Genomic DNA, 18,460 nt, shown 5'->3' with positions numbered 1-18,460 from the left:
GTGGGGCACAGCTCAGCTCCAGCACACGTGACAGTAGGCACTGACCATCTCCAACTGAGTGCAGCTGGCAAAGAATGAAGCATTTTTTACTATTTATTTACTTATTTAACTGCTACCTGCTGTCAGCCTGGTGTCAGAGAGAAGACCTTGATTTCACAACGATTTGTCCAACTGGTGATATGCCTCTTTAACTAGCAGATAGGTAAGATAGGTAAGAATCCACACAGAATTGGATGCTGCATGGAATGAGAAGTACAACATGCAGAAGATGCAATAGCAAAAACTGACTGACCATGAAGTGGGGGAGTTTCTTTGGGACTACAGTGTTGAGACGTACTCTGGAAGACAAAGCCCGAAGGCTTTTAATTCAGTTGGTCATTGCTTTACAAAGAGCTATGTTAAACCACCAGAGCACTGTTCTTTACTGCCTCCCCACAATGCCTCACCTGAACAGCAGGCTCCATGCTGCTCCATGCAGCCTTCACAGCAGGCACAAGAATAGCGAAGGCAGGTCTCTTAGTCAGAGCTTTTCACTCTACCAACCTGAGCACTGATGGCGTCTGTATCAGCAGCCCCCAAGGGTTGAAACTACCCAGTCCTCCCTGCCTTGCTTTACCAATCCATCCTGTTTTGCTGCTGCATGTATAATATGCAGCATTTCTGGATGATGACAAATCACGCGTAAAATAGGAGAGGAATAAAACAGCATAATGAAGTTTTATTCTGAAAATATGGCAAGAGTCTAAGGCACTTCAAACATTTAAATACACATGACTAAAGTGAATGTGACAAGGTAGTAGCATTCCATAAATATGCACCGAGAACTACACTCATTTCCACTCATGGGGAATATACAGCTGGTACCTCTAATTTTACTCTCCAATAAACATGAATGGAGCTTATACATTGACACAGTTAATAAAAATATGGTAATGTGACATGTAATTCTTCATGTAGTTTTTAATTACTAAGGAATATAAAATGTTGAAAATACTGTGCGAGTTAATTTTATAGATATTATCTTTCATATAAAAGTTATACATTATCCCCAATTAGCAACAAGTTACTTAGTGAACTTCTGAACTCACGAGAGGATCTATCCCCAACATCTAATCCAGTCACCCACCAGCTCAAGCTTCACTGAGCTCACTATATAAGCAACTGCAACTTCTCAATTTCAAAATAATTAAAAACACCAAAATTGTGTTGGAATGAAATTTATGAGAAGGTTACTGTGATGAGGTTTAGGCACAGTAAATACAAATGTTTGAGAATGATTTAAAACAAGCCACTGGGACCCCCGTGCAAGGATAGCTTTAGACCTCTTAGGCAGTACATAGCATAGGGAAAGGCAATCTAAAAGAAAAACAGCATTAATGCCAGTGTGTGGAAAGATGAGCAGGTGAGCAAAAAAGAACAGTTCTGGCTAAGGCTCTCAGATGAGTACTACCTAACTATATGCTTGCTTCAAGTTTAAGGTTTTTTATCTTTAGCACTAGGTCTCTGCTTTCACTTTGCTGGTGAGTTCAGGCACAAGACAATTACATTCAGTATCTGTCTCAGTAAAACAGTAACATTTAGCAGCTTCAAGATGGCATTGCGATTTTTACAGGTATTCGTGCAGCACTACTCAAATGTAGCTCTGTGGGTCGGACCGGGAGACGTCTTTCTGCTAAGTCTAGGAGTGCCCTAAGGAAAAGGAACGAAAAATTAATCACAAGGAAATATTTTAGCCAGCCAAAGGCAGCATTCACAATGCACTCTGTCCAATTGCTTCCTTTCAACTGCACAATTAATCTTTTCTTTCTCTCCCCACTTTTGGAACAGCAGTACTAGCCATCATTCAGCCAACTAACCAAGAGTGAAAGTTGTTTAGACAGTTGAAATGTTTAGCTGTAGTTGATCAAGAAACTGAGTCAGGCCTCTAAGAGCAAGTGGGCATCCACCAGAACATCTAGGACAATCCTGACTCCAGAAACAGCCCTGTTTTCATGACCAGGTCAATAACTGGTATTACAATGATGCAAAAGCATCTCTGCAGGCTAGCCAGATTTGCGAACCCCGATGGTCAGCTTCTCTCACTGCTAGTAACAAGGAGGATGGTGGTATGGTTCACCAGGAATCAAGCTAATGGCATCAGTCAGTATTTAAAAATATACATTTCACTTACCAGCATAAAATTTTCGCATGGATAAACCTGAAATCTCATGTGCTGCACGGATTAAGCGGGTTTCACTTTTTGCTCACTAATTTTACTAATGCAGCCAGAAGAGCGAGCTAAAATGTAAACTGCATTTGGAAGATTCAGTAGGTTGTGTACGTACCGGTGACTGGGTTTTGGAAAAGTTGACATGTGCATAAAGGAGAACCGCTATGTCTTTATGTCCAGCTTCCAGGGCTATTGAAAGTGCTGTGCTGCCATCCTGAGAGAAATAAAGGGAAGAAATAAGATGATTCTTATTCTTGTGTCCTCTTACTGGTCTCTTTAAAGCCCCAGAGCTCACAGAGAAGCAGAGATCCTACCGCTCAGATTGCTGAGTTAATTTAGACTCTCGTTCAATTTCTTATATTATAATTAAGTGACAACAAACCTTTGCACTGCTGTTTTATGAGACAATCCAATTGTCAAGAGGCCTCATAATTTCTCTCAATGAGGAGAAGAGATTATTGCTGAGCAGGAATGAGCATGCCATTATCACAACATTATGTGTGGTGCTCTGAAAAAACTGTGATTTTGGAAGATTGGTCTGAGAGAAACTACAGTATCAGGAGTGTAAGTGAAGATAAGGGCTCATCAAGTATCACGGTAACTGCTGTATTATGGTAATCACTGTTATGTTCTAACTGCCATTAACACTTTGAACAACAGCATTCATAGTTCCAAATGCATGGTTCCAGATGATGGCAATCTAAAAACAAATAATGAATTTTACTGGTCAGCCACCTCAGTTTCTCAGGAAGCACTATGTCCTTCAGAAACCACATTCCTCAAAGCTCCTAAAGGCAGAGTGCCCTTATAGAGTCTGCCTCTTATGTAGGCTCTCTGAGTGCAGCACCATTTCTAACCACTGCTGTTGCTCTCAGAAAGGTCACCACCAGCATAAGGAAGATATAAACCATTTCTCTAGCCTTGGATGTGATAAGCAGCATTCAAGTGGAAAGTCTCCATTTCAGACTACAGGGAACAATTATAAAGAAAGCTAACTGTCCTGTGCAGATCTGGGAGACAGAACATAATGCTTAACAAATTCAAAACTCCACAGCCCACACCAGGAAAAACAAGGCTCACTTATTCTGGTGTGGTAAACCATTATGAGAGTGGCACACATTAGTAAAACAAAGGTCAGCTCACTACTGACCACACTGTTTGGAGAAGGGTCAGTCACATCCAGAATAGCTAGGGGAATGCTAAAAATCTCACTGTCTCTCGTGACAAACTCATTATGCAGTGAGCAAGTGGCAGACAAGCTGTGTTTAAGCAACAGCATCAAGCTGCCTACTGGAATATTTAAATTCCATGTCCCCATGAAGGCTTTAGTTACTGAAATGATTAACAGCGCTAACAGCATTCAGGCTACATTAATCTAGACTGTCCTAAAAAGGGCTTTACAGTACACCCCTTTCTATATTTTCCCCTCAGGCAGATACTGCACACTGCAATTACACCGCAGAGGCTCATGCAGCAGTTAAGTCAACAGAAGCCATGCCTCTGCCTCTCTGCAACAGCTTCAACCAGTAATGACCCAAACCCTCCCAAATCCCAGCTCCGTTTCAGCGTTATGAGGGGTGAAAGCAACAGGAAGAACTGAAATGTACCCAAAAGGTGGTGATGTTAACAAGAACACAAAACCAACTAAGCTGACATTTTCAACCCTGAGAACACTAACACACCAAATTCTATGCAAACATGAAATATGCCACTTGGCAAGGAGGCCATAGCCCATATCTGCTTGTTGTCAGTACAAGGTAGTGTTATGAGTGACAGTCCCAAACTGTACTCTCAGAAGTTGTGGTGTGCCAATGGAGTAAACAACCTGTGAGAACTACTTGCCATGACACAGAAAAACAAAGCAACATGGCCATTAAGTCACCAGATAAAATCCTGTTTGAAAACTGGAAGACTTGAGAAACAAGGAAGAAAAGTGAGAGGGATATTTTACCATAACCCAGCAAGTGGTTTCTCTTCTGGTCACTGTGCAACTACAGCTACCCACAAAAAAAGCTGCTGGGAAGGTCAGTTAGAAAAGCAGAGATAACAACCAGGCAAATAACCAGGGCAGTTTCTATCACAAAACAGGATTCACACATTTGGTACTTTGGTGCTGCAAGTCAAGAGATTCCTGTCAGTAGACTTCAGCAGCTTTCCACAGAGCCCAAAAACTAAACCTGAAAAGCATTCTGGAGTGGAGAACCTATCTGACCAAGCACCATCTGGAAAGGCAACTCACATTGTCCTCCAGGGTGCCGTTACACCCAGGCTGAGCCAGCAAAAGTTTGACTATTTCAACATGTCCGTGTTCGCTAGCACACATCAGAGCTGTAGAACCCTCATCATCCTGGATATTGACATCTGCACCACAGGCCAGCAAAGCTTTAACCATATCAATTCGCCCATGACTCACAGCAAGCATCAGGGCAGTCTGACCAGCCTGTGAAAAAAAAGAGAAAGAAACAAGTCACCGCAAAGACAACCAGTGGTGGCAAAGCACGCACATCTTCTGTTGTTGTTCTTGGCACCGTGCTTTCTCTTGGGGGTGCGAGGGAAGCATTTCTTTATACAGGACTATCAGGTCTCTGCTTGCCATTATTTGAACATCTTATACATATCCAATATTTGCATAGCTGTTTAATAAATTAATGAAAACATCACACTCATTTCCAGATGTGGAGCTCCTTGGAAGGAACTAAATGCTGCAGAATTTGGAAATGCCTCCAAAAATTCTGTAACGGCTCTTTCATATCATTCTTTATATAATTACAGAAGACATCCAGAATTGATGCTCAAGTGTCGTTTCACGGTTCCATTTGGTATAAGGGAATAAAAAGAAAAATCAACAAATATAAGAAAAGCAAATATTTGAATACTTGAAGGGTGAGAGTGAATGAGCGCAAAAGCCGTACCAATGGAGGAAGGAATGGAATGTGGAAGGAAAAAAAGAATAAAGCCACAGGAGTGGGAACACTGTCTCGTGAATCATTTGGCTGACCTGACTGGCTTTTGCATTCACATCCCCACAGCTGAACAGCTCCTCCACTATCCTCATGTCCTTCTCAGCTTCCACAGCTGCGAGAGCGGCGAGCATGATGGGGGTATAGCCGGCCTTGTTCTGATGGTTTACGTTACAGACATCTGCAGAGGGATGAGATAATTTCTTTGGAAAGCAGGAGCCCAAAAAGCAGCAATTGTGCTAATGAACTGAATAAACTGTTAGCAGAGCAGCCTACTACAGGGAAAAAAAAAAAAGGCATCAATTGCTCTCATAATGGAAATGATTCAAGGAAAAGTGGAGAGGAAAAAATAAACAGGGGTGCTCTTAAGCCTGAGAAAGAAAAAGGATCCTTTTATACTATGTGTGTGACACAAAGGAGAACACAAAGACATTTTATATGTCATCATTTAGAGTTATGCTTTTTTATACAAACAAGTGGTCTGAAATGTGACATGACCTTCGGGGTCACGGGTCCAAATCCTAGGAACACAATCAGCACAATGTTTAAGCTCCTCTACTGAGGGCAAGCCCACTGCAGAGTGAAAACGGTCCAGTGACATGGTCAGTGGAAAAGCCGCTTTTCAGTGCTAACATTTTTCCTGTAACTGGTGCTGTTTTAAAGGTGCAAGTGTACTTTGACACATTCTGGGACTGAAGAAAAGACCTTACAATTAAAGGCTGTTTCCAGCTCCATCGAGTATCTGACCCTGAATAAAAAGGTGCTCTGGGAACAAAAACAAGCAAGTCACCTGACTAGTGCTAGAAGCGGAGAAGAGCTCCTCTTTTCAGTCACTTCTAACCTCCAAATCTCTGTTCCTACCTTTCTGCAGAAATCCTGCAGTTCATACTGGTTTACCAGAAAGCAGCGCTTTTAGTGCATTGGAAAGCAAGGACTCAGACTTACATAAACAATATATCCAGACCTAGGTCTAAACAGCTCCACAGTACCTCAACAAGAACACCTGCTTCAAGAAATTCTTCAGATTTACTGCCAAGAGTATTTAAAAAAAAAAAAATTAAAAAAAAAGAAAGAAAAAAGAGAGAGAGAAAAGAACACTGCAGAAGCACTCAAGTGCAGGTCTAAGAAAATACACACTTTTCCACAACCATCACCTGTCCTTCCTTGCAACAGCTAACACAACCTTCCTTTCAGAAGTCTCTCTTGGGAAGCCATTCAAACCACAGAACATAGCACTCTCCTACACATATTACTTCATGAGTAATTAATAATTGTTGAAATTTATGTTCTCCTTCCCTGACTAAACTACTTCAGCAGAGATTTATTTCCTGAGGTCACATTTCAGCTCCTACTCCTATGTGGCTAATGAAAGGAGAAAGGGTATTTTCCACATTTACTTTTTGGGTAGCACTGCCTGGTGATGCAGGAACCTCCTGTCTCAACTGCTCTTCTCACCAAATGCATGAACACTACCCTCCTGGACTGAGAAGCTGCTTGTGCTACATGCGGACTGCAAAGCTGAGTGTGCTCACCACTTAGACATCACAAAGGTGAAGACTGAAACCAGAGGGAAAGACAAATCATCTTCCAGGTGATGATGTGTGCAGCATGCTCCTGCTCACCTGGCACCAGCCATGGCTGTATTTTGCTTCTAAGAACTTCTGTTTGCATAGGGATACACAACTGCTACAAAACAGCAGTCCTGACTTCCAGCAAAGTATGACCATGCTCAAGCTGTCTTAACAGACCCCTTGAAGCAGATGAGCAGCCTCTTCCTCCCCTGTAGCGCTGCTGCTGCACTTTAGTGCCCCCCTGACATTCCCTGCATTCCCCTACCATGAGTCACTCTTCCTAAGTGGCCCAGGGATTTCAAAGTGGTGTTTGCTTTATAGCTGAGGAAGTCTTTGCGTCTGTGACAGACAAGATGGACTACTAAAGATGAGATCTGTATCATTAAGGTCCTTGTTTATCCAATGCTGCACTTTTGGATTTGTGAACATTTCTAGCTTACGAGCAATGCATTTTAACCCCACCATGCCGCTGGCCTAGTTGAGCTGCACAACCATGACATGTTTTATAACTGGCTTTCAGAAAAAAACTTCAGTCAGGGAGCAAAGTTAGGCTTAAACAGAACACATCCTGCTTGGGATCTGCTCCAGTCTGTGACATCTCTTGCTTGCTGCCTTCTGGCTCAGCACGTGTGGTACTATATGTGTTGCATGGCGACTGAGAGAATGAATCAACAATGAAAAACAACACAACAGAATGAGGCATCATCATGTTGTTCATCTAACAGGGAAATACTCTCATATGGCAAACTGCCACAACATTTCTCAGGAGAGCAGTAAAGACATGCCACGGTGCAGGCCAGAAACAGCTCCGTACAGCTCTCATGAGATAAGGCCAAACTGATTTGAGTGTTTAACATGGATGTTTATATCTGAATGCATCTTTCCCCACCAGCACTCTACTTTTGGCTAAGCAGCAGCTGCACTGCTTCCAAAGAAAAACGCTGGAGGCTGATGCTGCTAAAGCTGACTATGGTCTGAGAGCCAGGGATGTTTATTTAGGTGTTTTATTAACCCTGTGAGAGCCATCACTTCCAAAGCCAGCAACAGAAACAAAGATTCTATAATATCCAAGCAAGACACCATGTAACTATTAATAGTAAAGTATTTTGCTGTTGGAGGAAGCCTGAACTTTATCTCACTCATCAAGACTTCCACCTGTGAGAACTATAATAAAATAAATATGCCAACAGTCAACCTACTTGCATCCAAAAGAAGCTTTACAATTTCAAAGTTAGAATGTGAGACGCTGTAATGCAGAGCTGTGTTCCCATTTCCATCCGCCACATTGATAATATGTCTGAGGACAGCAGGAGAAATCTCTTCAAAAGCATTTATGTAGTCTCCAACCATTTCAGGAACAGCCGACTTCTGACTTGAGACGCGAAACCACTCGTGCTGGATGGTATTTAAACAAAACCTCTGCCAAAAAAAAAGACAGAAAAATTTACATATGGGCATTCCATTTAAAGAACTTGCCATACCACAAGTCAGCGATGTGGGAGACTGGGCCTTTTTTAGTCAAACGTGGGAAGAAAGAATTCAGCTCACAAACAGTATGCATGGACTGGAGTTTTTCCTCTGACCAAACCTCTCTTCAAGATAAACCAATTCACCTCCTCTCACTTCACTGTAGTTTCAAAACTGGTACATCTCTAAAGGCACTGCATTTTAGAATGGGGATACCCCTACAACAATACCAGGAGCGAGAGCAATGGGAACAGACATTCTGCAGGTATTAAAACAACAGCAGGCAAAGCCAGTAAGATGCAGTTCTGTGTGTTATATAAAATATTATGTCAAATGCACAAAGTGTAGGAGAACTGGCAGAACAGCAACTCTGCAAGACAAGAGCTGGGCACTGCAGGTGATCATAGACTGAACCTGCCATGAAACAGGCAAACACTGTTTTCTTATGAATAAACGGGTTAATAGTTTGCAGAGCATGCAGTGGAGTCCCTTCTCTCTGCCTCACACTGTGAATGCAACTGTTGGACTACCTTATCCTGTCTGATGACCAAACAGCAAGAAATATTCGCTCAAAATGGTTCCAAGGGTAAGCAGCATAAATGGTTATTAGTGAAAGAAACCTGTCATACAGAAGAGATGGAAGGACGGGAAATGCTCTGCTGAAAGAACAACCATGGAAAGGAACACAGTAACGTTTTCACAGTGAAAAGGGCTGTTGTAACGAGAAAAGAAGAACCAGTTTTTCACCTCCAGGATGGGCAAGTGAAGTAGTAATGGACTTAAGCTGCAACAAGAGATGCAGGTTAGACACTGAGGATAAACTTTCCCACTGGTATGAAGGAGTAGGAGCCCTATAGGCCAGACAGCTGTCTGCTGGGAACCACCTAGCTACAGCAGTCCCAGCCATGAGCCACAGGGGCTTCTGCAGCCGCAGCCAGCTCTTATTTCCTGAACCAGTTTCTCAGCAACTGCAATTCATGTGAGGATCACCATGTCCATCCTCTCTTCCCACAACCTCTCACTTACAAGGTGACCAGTAAGTCTAAGAACAATTCTACAGAGAAGATACTCAGCATGCTTCTCTAGCTTCCAGATATAAGAAAGAGAGTATCTGTACTAGCAGCCCTAGAGGGGGCTCATATCTGGTAAAGGCAGAATATTCTACTTTCATCTATATCAGTATTCCTTCATAAAAGCTCGTCAGGTCCAACTCATTTGAATTAAGAACACAAATGTAATGAGTTGAAACATGAAAGTGGTCACAAAGTGACAAAATATGACTTTTGGGTTCTTTTTGTTCTGTTTATTTATTTATTTCATAAATTATCTAGTGCAAAATATCACTTGGAATTTATTCTTTGTAGTCAGTGTCACGAGCATAACTGAAAGGGACAATTTTTTATTCCAGTAATCTATGACACCCCAATAGGTGCGGGCTTCAGCTCTTTCTACTGTAAACAGCTGCTGCAAGCGTTGAGGGCACTGGAAAAGGCTGGGGAAATTTATAGAGATCCCTAACTGAACTAAAGTTTGCCCTTTTTGGACAAGACTTCTTTATCAGCAGCCAGACAGAGAACAAGAGCTGATTAGTCTGCCATTTCCAGCTACAATGCACCACTTGTGCTGGCAAATACTTTAAGCAGAAAAAAAGTAATGTGTAAATTCATATCACACTTTCAAGGCAGAGATTATCACCTGATTATGCAATTTTGGCAATTTCAGCTCCAACTGGGCCCAAAAGCCTTTGTTCTCTGAATGCCTAAACTGTTCCTCAAGGACTGACGCAGAATGAAATTATCCCTCGCATCTGTATTAACCCACCTTTCAAAATGTTCCTGACACATAAGCGTCAGAATTATACACACACAGTATTAGGTTCTCTGGGAAGCTACAGAAGCTCCATAATAGAGGAGACTGGCACTGGATTCCTGCATTTTACACCACAGCACTATCACAGCAGATGCGAAATGCAGTTTGATATCACTAAGTGGTGACCAGTGTTTGTTTGCTTTGAGATCATCCTCAGAAAATAGCACAGGCAACCCTTATGCAGCAAACACAACTCTGTTTCTTAAGACAGTATTAGCAACAAATCCTCCACTGTCCCTGCTGCACACTACACAAAAGCTACCAGCGTGGCAAGAAAGACAGAAGGAAGTATGCATCCCTGTCTTTAAGAAGAGGCAGCTTGTTTACGTTCAGAACAGATCCGGGGCTTCTGTCATTGCCAGAAACAGCCCCCTCATCCCATGCGTCTCCCAGTCTGAAGACTGAGTGCCATCTGCAGCAGGGCTACAGCAACGCTACAGAAATAACACAGGAATGCACGGATGTGTTGAACTGCACTTTCACATTACTATTTTTACATGTGTGCTTTAGGACAACGACAGTGCAGCACATCAAGCACAAGCAGCACATTCTCTAGACAAATGTCTCCTGATAGAAAAAGCATTTAGTGACTCCTCCAGGAAAGAAGATATCCTCTTCTGTCTAGCCACTGTGGTTCCAGACATATAAAACAGGAAGCTAAACCTCCCTATAATTTCCCTGTGTAGCACAGCAAGAATTTTGCTTGGTATTGCTTACCACATCTTTGTTGGTCAGTGCTTTGGGGTCATCAATGTTGTTTTTCAGCAGGTGACAAGCAGAAAGCATCTTTTCACTTAGTTCATACCTGAGAGAGACACACAGCATAACACATGGCGTATTAAAATTCTCCTCTCAGCTTTTCAACATCAAAGTATTTACCTTTCTGATAATTATGGAGGAATGTGAATTTCTGGGCTGGTTGCAAGGCAGGAGCCGTTCTGGCAGCCCCCCTTTCAGGGCTGGGAGATGCTCCACTTACCAGCTTGCATGGACCATGCTCAGTCCCATGTGGCTCCACAGGCTGCCACTTCTCACACAGCTCCACCAAGCAGCCAGCTTGAAAAGAATGGGCTTCTCACATACATGAGGCCACCTAAATCATCCCAGCGCCCCTCTTTGCCATCACCCTTCTGCAGGGTGCACCCTACCTCTCCCTGATCTCCACCTCCTCAGCCTCACACTCCAGGGGAGGCCCGTCCTTCGCAGTCCCTGCAGCGCTTGTCTCTGGGGGGCCAAGCACAGGGTGCTCCCCGTCTGTACCACGGCCATGGGGGTACACGTGGCCCTCACACTCTTCCTCTGAGTCTGAGGAGGAGCTCTCCTCAGAGCTGGAGTCATCACTGGATGTAGTTTCGTACCTGGGGTAGGACAAAATGCTGGTTCAGCTGTGTTCAGTAATGTCTGGTACTCACCTGTCGTCTCTTCAGAAAACCAAAGGCACGTGTTAATCCCTTACAAAACACCAAGGCAGCTCAGAGGGGCTTCTGTTTGTTTGTCTCATGTTTTGAAAAACAGCAGGTATTCAAACAACTTTACTGCCTACTGAGCTCTTTTCACAGATCCCTTCATTCTCTGTGATTGTCACTGCGATTACTATGGGCATGACACGTAGTAAAAGAAGGAGAAGTTTTTTAAAGTGAAAGTCTTTGCACCCTGTCACCCTTGCCTTAGCTCACAGGTGAAAATACCCTTGTTTAGAATAAATTACATTGTTGCCTTGGTAGGCAAATAGGAGAGGAGCTTTCTAAGTACAACAGCCATTAATTTAACTTTTTTTTTTTTTCTGTGAAGATCAAAAGCATGCTGATATGCAAATAAATGACTTGGATAATTACGATGCTGACTATAAAGAATTGCCTTAACTCACCAACTTTAACACCTGATTAACTGACATACCATGGCTACTCTTCTAATGCACAGAGTGATAAATGAGTCACAACATTCCTCCACCAGAAGTAATATTTTTGGCCAATACGTATGAAATGAAGTAATTGCAATATTTAGGCTACATACAGCACCAAGCACTTTTATAAAGAAAACTTAAGGAAAGAGATCACAAAGCTATATAAAAAAAGCTTCAAAGACCTTCGCAACATTCTGCAAAGCTGAAGTAATATTTCCTTATTGGTTTCATTAAGGTTCTGTATTTACCAGACCAGAAAAGTTAATTCTTAGGCAAAGCCATTCCTTCCTGTGTTGTTTAACAGCACAATGCTGCACTTGTCAGCTGCCAAAGACTACTGAAGTTTGAGTTACTGAGAGGCATTCCTGTGGCTCTTGGAGTTTGCTTTATTTTCCCACTAAATCTGGCAGTGACCTAATGTACAGGTACTCCAGACTAACTCCAAGTATGACTTCCAGCTTCCACTTTAGGTAACACACACATATACACAAAGGGTTCATGGAGGATTAAGATGAGCTGAAGTGTTCAATTCGCTACTCCTACCCTTAAACTCAGTGGATGTACCTCTACGCATAAGGACAGGCAAAACGCACGCATAAACTCACAGACTTTTCCCCTTCTTTCCCACTCTGACAGCACTGCAATTACTCCCCTAGACAGATGTTTCAAGACAGGCTCCTTACCCGCCATTAATGCCGACAAACTGAAGGTTCTTCTTGGTGTTGCTCAAATCCTTTTTTCCGTCCCTTTTCTTCATGATAGACTTGAGCGTGTTTTCACTGTTGCTACATACTGTTGAAAGACAGGCAAAGCACATATTTCAGTACAAATCCGTACTCAGCTTCGATGGCTGCAGCTTTCAGTTTTTCAAAACAAACAGCTTGCTGTTTAATTTATCAGCTGAGCAGGGCTTTGAGATCCTTTTATATATACTGTCACATCATTACATGCACACTGGAAACAGAGAGCACTTTCAAAACCAGCTCTGTAACCAGAAGAGTCACAGAGTCTAGCTTTCTTACCCTCCAACATGCTGACAATCTTTAAGATCTTTCTAGAAAACTTTTATATATATATTTTTATTTGCTGCCTGAGGGGATTTTCAGTAATGAAGTGGATTATTCTGCTCTGTCAAGAAAATCTTAATCCTTGGTGTCAAATGACAGCAGCCCACTACCAGAAGCAGCTCATTAGTACGAACAGCATGATTAACAATAACCTATTCAACAGTGTGGGGAGTTTCAGTCAAGGTTGGCTCTTTTAGATTTTTAGCATTAACCAAAATAATTCCTACACCAATCCGTAGACATAACAGAGGAAAAACTTCCATGCAAGTTCAAGTTTTTTTTTGTTGAGAGTTATTTTATTAACCCCTTTCCTAGCAGTACCTTCTCTTTGTGAAAGCATTAAGTGGTATTTCACTGCCACACTGAACTCTTTCACTTAAAAATTAACCAGAACCTGGACACAAAAGGCACCATTTTCCCTGTAACTTCAAGTTTTTCTGCCTTCACTGTTTTGGGAGTCCTGAAGACCTGCTTTAACTGTGTTTCATATTCAAACTCCATCAGCATGATGAAAGATGAATGCGAGCCAGTTATTACCATAAAGGCCAGAGGCAAGCTGGTCATCTGTCAGGTTAATTGCAGCTAGAGTTTTGTCCTGAGAAGAAAAGGACTTCCTTCCCCGAGCAGCTTCCACCAGAGGAGTCTTCTTCTCCTCCTGAGCAGGCACTACGTCCTGCTCCAATTTCAGCGCTCGCAAATTTGAAGTTAAGTGGGTGTTTGCAAGTTGGCCGTGAGGGATGTATTCCAAGGTAGCACCTGTCAGGGAAGATGGCATGGATCACAGAGAAGTCAGACCAAATCCTTTAGGGCAATACTATCATCATCATGAGGAAAAAAATAAAAAAGAGGGGCAACATTTGTGCTTTATAATACCTTCTTATGAGAACCCATTAGGAAAAGAGCAACTGCTTTCACAAACTGAAAAAAACCAGCTCCAAGTTTTTCTTTCCAAGAAAATATACAATGCAAGGAAAAACCATAAAGATTGTGCCTTCATAAGGGATGGCAGGAACATCCCCCCCTGCTTTTCCTTCTCTCTCAGTCCCTGCATGGAGTGCAGCTCTTGCCACCTGACTCAGGAAAGGCTCGCGGAGCTGCTCCCTGCTGATCTGCCTGATAAGCAGGATTCCTCTTGGAAGAGCTGCACCCTCTTTTCCTTTCAAAAAGAAACCAATTTTTCTATAAAAGCAGAAACTTTTCAGGAAATCTTCCTGCTCACTAGCATGCCAGTAAAGCTGAAAGTTATACACTCCACTAAATTTCGAGATAACTGCAATAAATTCCCACCCATTTTATATATATACACACACATATTTAGAACAGGATTGCACTGAGCTGGTAGCCACATTTAAATCAGATCCCAAACATTTGGGTTGTACATTTTTTTCTAATTTGCTGGCATCCTCTCATTTTTTTTCCCTCTGTGTGTTTAAAGGCAGCACTAATTATGCACAGACCTTTTTATAGATTCCCCCGGAGCTCCTCCAGCTGTGCTATTATAACTGCTCTGCAAAGCTGCACAAATACTTCTGTTTGCAAAACGTTTCTTGTTTTTATTGTTATTATTATTATTTTTAATGCATACATTATTCCTTAAGTAATCTTCCTGGTACTTTGAGGGGAAAAAAAAAAAAAACAACTGGGATTTAATTTACTTTGAAACGTTACCGCTCTGTTTCAAAGCCTTTTTAAACTCTCAGGGGAGACAGAAAGGACTTCTTTGTATTTATAAAGAAGTAAGCTACAGCTTCCTCATTCAGACAGAACAGTGAAGAGGACACAAACATGATGCATTAATGCAAATCTCAAGTATTCTCTGTTATAACAAAACATGTCTGACTTCTTCAGTGCTCCTGCTAGACAGCCTTTCCCTCTTCTGGTTTCATCCCACTTTCCTTCCTCTGTACAAGGACGCTGCATAGTTCATCTCTAACTTCACTACAGGAAGTTTTTTTCCTCTGGCCAATTCCCATCCACATCCCCTAGGCTCTGTGTTCTCAGCCACATGTACTTCTAAGGCATTTCTTCCAGTCACTGGACCTATTGCCAACTCCGCCACTGCTTATACCTTCTCCAAGCTATAAACAAAACTGACCCTTGACCACATACTACCACTGCCAGTGCCCAGCAACAACCAGCACTGGTACAGTGACATACAGCTTTCACCCTGCTGCCATCTGAATACTAGCAGAGACAGGCAGGCTGTCTGCTGATAATACATGGCATGGTATCAGCAAACACCTTACTACAGGCTGCATCAATGATCAGACACCAAAAAGCTTTTGTCCCGTGGGAAGCTGCAAGGTTTTATCCAGGATGAGTTTCCCTTCATGGAGGGCAGGATATCTCTGCAAGCCTCAAGCCCTCTAGAGATGAGCTGATACTTGTACAAGACACAAGGTGGGCTGAAACCCTCTGTCCTCTCACTGAAATGCTGAGTGAAGGCTAGAGCAACCCCCATGGTCCAGCAGCAGCATTAGTTCCTGCAGCAATACTTCCACATGCCCAGGCTGGAACAGCAGTTCCCAAAACTCAAAAGCACACCATGAGGCCACATCCAGCCTTGCTTCCCCATCCATCCTCACTTCACAGCAGTAACTGAGATTAGGTTTCTTCCCAGCGGTAAGCATCACCCCTCATCAGCCAGCCATAGAACCACGCAAGAGGGAGCCACTAATGTGTGGAATGGTGAGCCAAAACCAACAGATTTTCAAACTGAAAAACAAGGAAACCACCTCCTTTCTGTCCACTTGCTTGGAGCAGTGACAGCCATAATTAAAGACTGCCAAACAAAGTAATCACTTCCCACTGCCACTGTTGGTGGCTGCCTTGACCAGCAGGTTATAAATACAATACTGGTGCTAAGCCAACAGCCCTGCCCTGGTGGCTGGGCTCAGCCAGCCCCTCTGCACCAAGACGCACTGCACTTAGGAGGATGATGCATGGCAGGGATGCTGGTGAGGCTAGCAGAGACTGGGCTGCCCCTTCTCCTCCAGTGCAACCCCACTCCAGCAGTCCTCTGGCAGATGGTGCAAAAAGCAGGTCTGCTGGGCTTGCAAAGCAGAGCAGCAGTTTTGGACAAGAGGAAAAATAAATCCAAGCAACTCCATGCGCTTCAGCCTTTACACACTGACCACAGTGAGGAGAACACAGAGAAACAGAGTGCAGGATCTGCATCTCTGCAGATGCAGTGCCTTGAAAGACACTCTGGTCTGTCAGCTGAAGCCTCTGCCAGGCATCAGGGCAAGCAGCAGGGCTCTGGCAGGGTGAACAGATGGCACACGGGTGCAACCTGCTATGTCCACAAGCAATGTCAAGCCCAGCGGCAGTATTGCCTCAGGCCCATCTGGGTTCTTTGGAGGATCCTCCCTTCTAGTGCCCTGGGGCAGAGCTTTGGGTAGGACTCAAAAGCAGAATGGCAGTGAGCAGACTTCCTTCCTCTCTGTCACAGCCTCTCTCCTGGCTAAACCTGCTGGTGATGGAACAAAATCTGAACAAGACACGTTCAGGGTGTTATCTGGGGCAAGTTATCAGTGAATTGTGATGAAGGGCCCTGCTTGGCCTCCTGCACCTGACAAAAGGGTCTGACAAAAAGGTGTAAGGAGAAACACACAAAAATAACTTTGCCTTAGAAAACTGTCCAGTACATCTACTCTCCCAACCCAGCTGTAAGACACGAGCACTCACTGTGCCTACAGTACCCAATGTTTAAGGAAAGAGAGCTCAGGACCCAACACAGCATTAATGCTGTAAGCTATTAGCTAGCATTTAACACCAGCTTTTAATTGCTTCCCTTTGTAAAACAGCCTACATCTTGAAAAAGATGCTTCGACAGCAGCAGCTGAAAAAGGGATTAAGGAAGCCGCTGTGCTCCCCAGAACCACAGCCAACAATTCAAGGGTCAGAAAACATCACGAGCCAAGTCCCCCCTTCCTTGGCCTGGCTGCAGGCGAGGGACAGGGCTGGATGTGCCGCAAGCTCCCCACGTGCGGAAATGAAGCCCTGGCTGAAGATTACCATGAGTCCACACAGGCCTTAAAATAGACTCTTCATCTCAGCTCACACAGATCTCAGGCATGCCCACTTGATCTCACTCTGCCTGCAAGAAACACCGCCCTTCATCCCCGCCAAGAAATACTCAAGGAAGCTGTGGGGCAAAGAAGTGAAAACATTGCACACAATCCTTCCCAGCTGCCAACAGTTTGATAACAGCCATTCCTGCCTCCAGAATGCCATTCAGATACACTTGCCATGCTGATTTCTGTTAGTTTATTGTAGTGGACAAAGGAGGCAAATTGCATAGAAGGTTCTAAGTACTGGTATGGTGCAGTTAACCACAGCTGGTAACTGCCAGGAATTTGTAACTGTATTCTGCAAACACAGTAAAGGATCTCTGAAAAGTTCAGAGGTCACCCGTGATGTAACAAGAAACTTGCAGACTTCAATCGCTCATAAACCCACGTGCAGAAAGCTACTCTCATCAACTTCAGAGGGAGACAAGTGACTGAAGTTTCCTCATTGGTCCAGTCCCAGTGGTTTGAAGGAACAAGAACACCTGTTCTTAATTCTTCAGAAGGAACTTTCTCTCCTAAATCACTTGTGTTCCTTCGGTACATCCCATCAGTTTAAGACAGAGAGACAGCAAAACTGCTATACATCAATGTCAGATTAACACATGCCATCTCTGGCACCTAAGAACTGTTTTTGTTACTAACACGCTACTTCCTTTCCCAACTGCAGACCTCACCTCCCATCTATCACAGCATAAGTAGCCATGAAGATGTGGTAGGCTGGTTGACAGAACTGGATGGAACAAAAAGTACTTTTTTCCCCCTGGATCTGTGCTCAATTCATGGCAGTCTGGCCTGAACCAACTTCTGAAATCCCATTGAAGACACTGTATGACTGCTGTCTGTGGTATATACAGCAACAAAACTTCTCTAACATTCTGCATGAATTTTTCATTATAGCACTCAGCTTGCTATGAAATTACTGCAGTCAAGAAATGCTCTACAGTAGTCTTAAATTCACTATGCTGCCTTCTCCTTAAGAAGTTATTTTTCCACGTAAACTTTAGTCCAGTTTCCATTTAGTCTATGCATCAGAACTATTAATGGTAAAAACAACAACATTCTACTAAAGCAAATAAAGAGGCAGTGATGCGCAAACATGCTGTTTAAACATTCACAACAACTGACATTAACCCATCAATCTCACAAATGTGTTACCTTCAAAAGAATAACTGCATTTTTCAGCTAACATTGATCCAAAGGCAGCGGATCTAAGATTTCAGAACAAAAAACTGCTACCTGTGGCCTTCTTATATGACAAGCTGAAAGAAGACACAGTCACTACAAGCCCTGGCACAGCCAGAAGCTATAACCACCAGCTGCTCCCAGAGACACTGCTCCTTT

At 43.2% G+C, this 18,460-nt stretch overlaps 1 protein-coding gene across 10 annotated transcripts in view; it reads right to left on the bottom strand.

Moving 5' to 3' along the window:
* Positions 1 to 688: 688 nt before the first annotated feature.
* The window catches only part of KANK1 (KN motif and ankyrin repeat domains 1), a 114,176-nt gene continuing 96,404 nt past the window's right edge, over positions 689 to 18,460 (bottom strand). For 8 of the 10 annotated variants that reach the window (XM_072359295.1, XM_072359292.1, XM_072359294.1 and 5 more), the window contains 9 exons: positions 13,584 to 13,802; positions 12,663 to 12,771; positions 11,225 to 11,434; positions 10,794 to 10,881; positions 7,940 to 8,159; positions 5,208 to 5,350; positions 4,449 to 4,649; positions 2,325 to 2,423; positions 689 to 1,689 (listed from right to left, as the gene is read on the bottom strand). In XM_072359295.1, the coding sequence (XP_072215396.1) occupies positions 1,627 to 1,689; positions 2,325 to 2,423; positions 4,449 to 4,649; positions 5,208 to 5,350; positions 7,940 to 8,159; positions 10,794 to 10,881; positions 11,225 to 11,434; positions 12,663 to 12,771; positions 13,584 to 13,802 (1,352 nt within the window). In that variant the 3' untranslated portion in view covers positions 689 to 1,626. The remainder of the gene's footprint in view (positions 1,690 to 2,324; positions 2,424 to 4,448; positions 4,650 to 5,207; positions 5,351 to 7,939; positions 8,160 to 10,793; positions 10,882 to 11,224; positions 11,435 to 12,662; positions 12,772 to 13,583; positions 13,803 to 18,460) is intronic. The other 2 variants (XM_072359299.1, XM_072359300.1) reach the window with 2 other exon arrangements.

Source organism: Excalfactoria chinensis, chromosome Z (genome assembly GCF_039878825.1).
Source record: "Excalfactoria chinensis isolate bCotChi1 chromosome Z, bCotChi1.hap2, whole genome shotgun sequence".
Taxonomy (NCBI): domain Eukaryota; kingdom Metazoa; phylum Chordata; class Aves; order Galliformes; family Phasianidae; genus Excalfactoria; species Excalfactoria chinensis.
The sequence above is the reverse complement of the archived record's forward strand: the minus strand, read 5'-3'. Positions and strand labels throughout refer to the sequence as shown.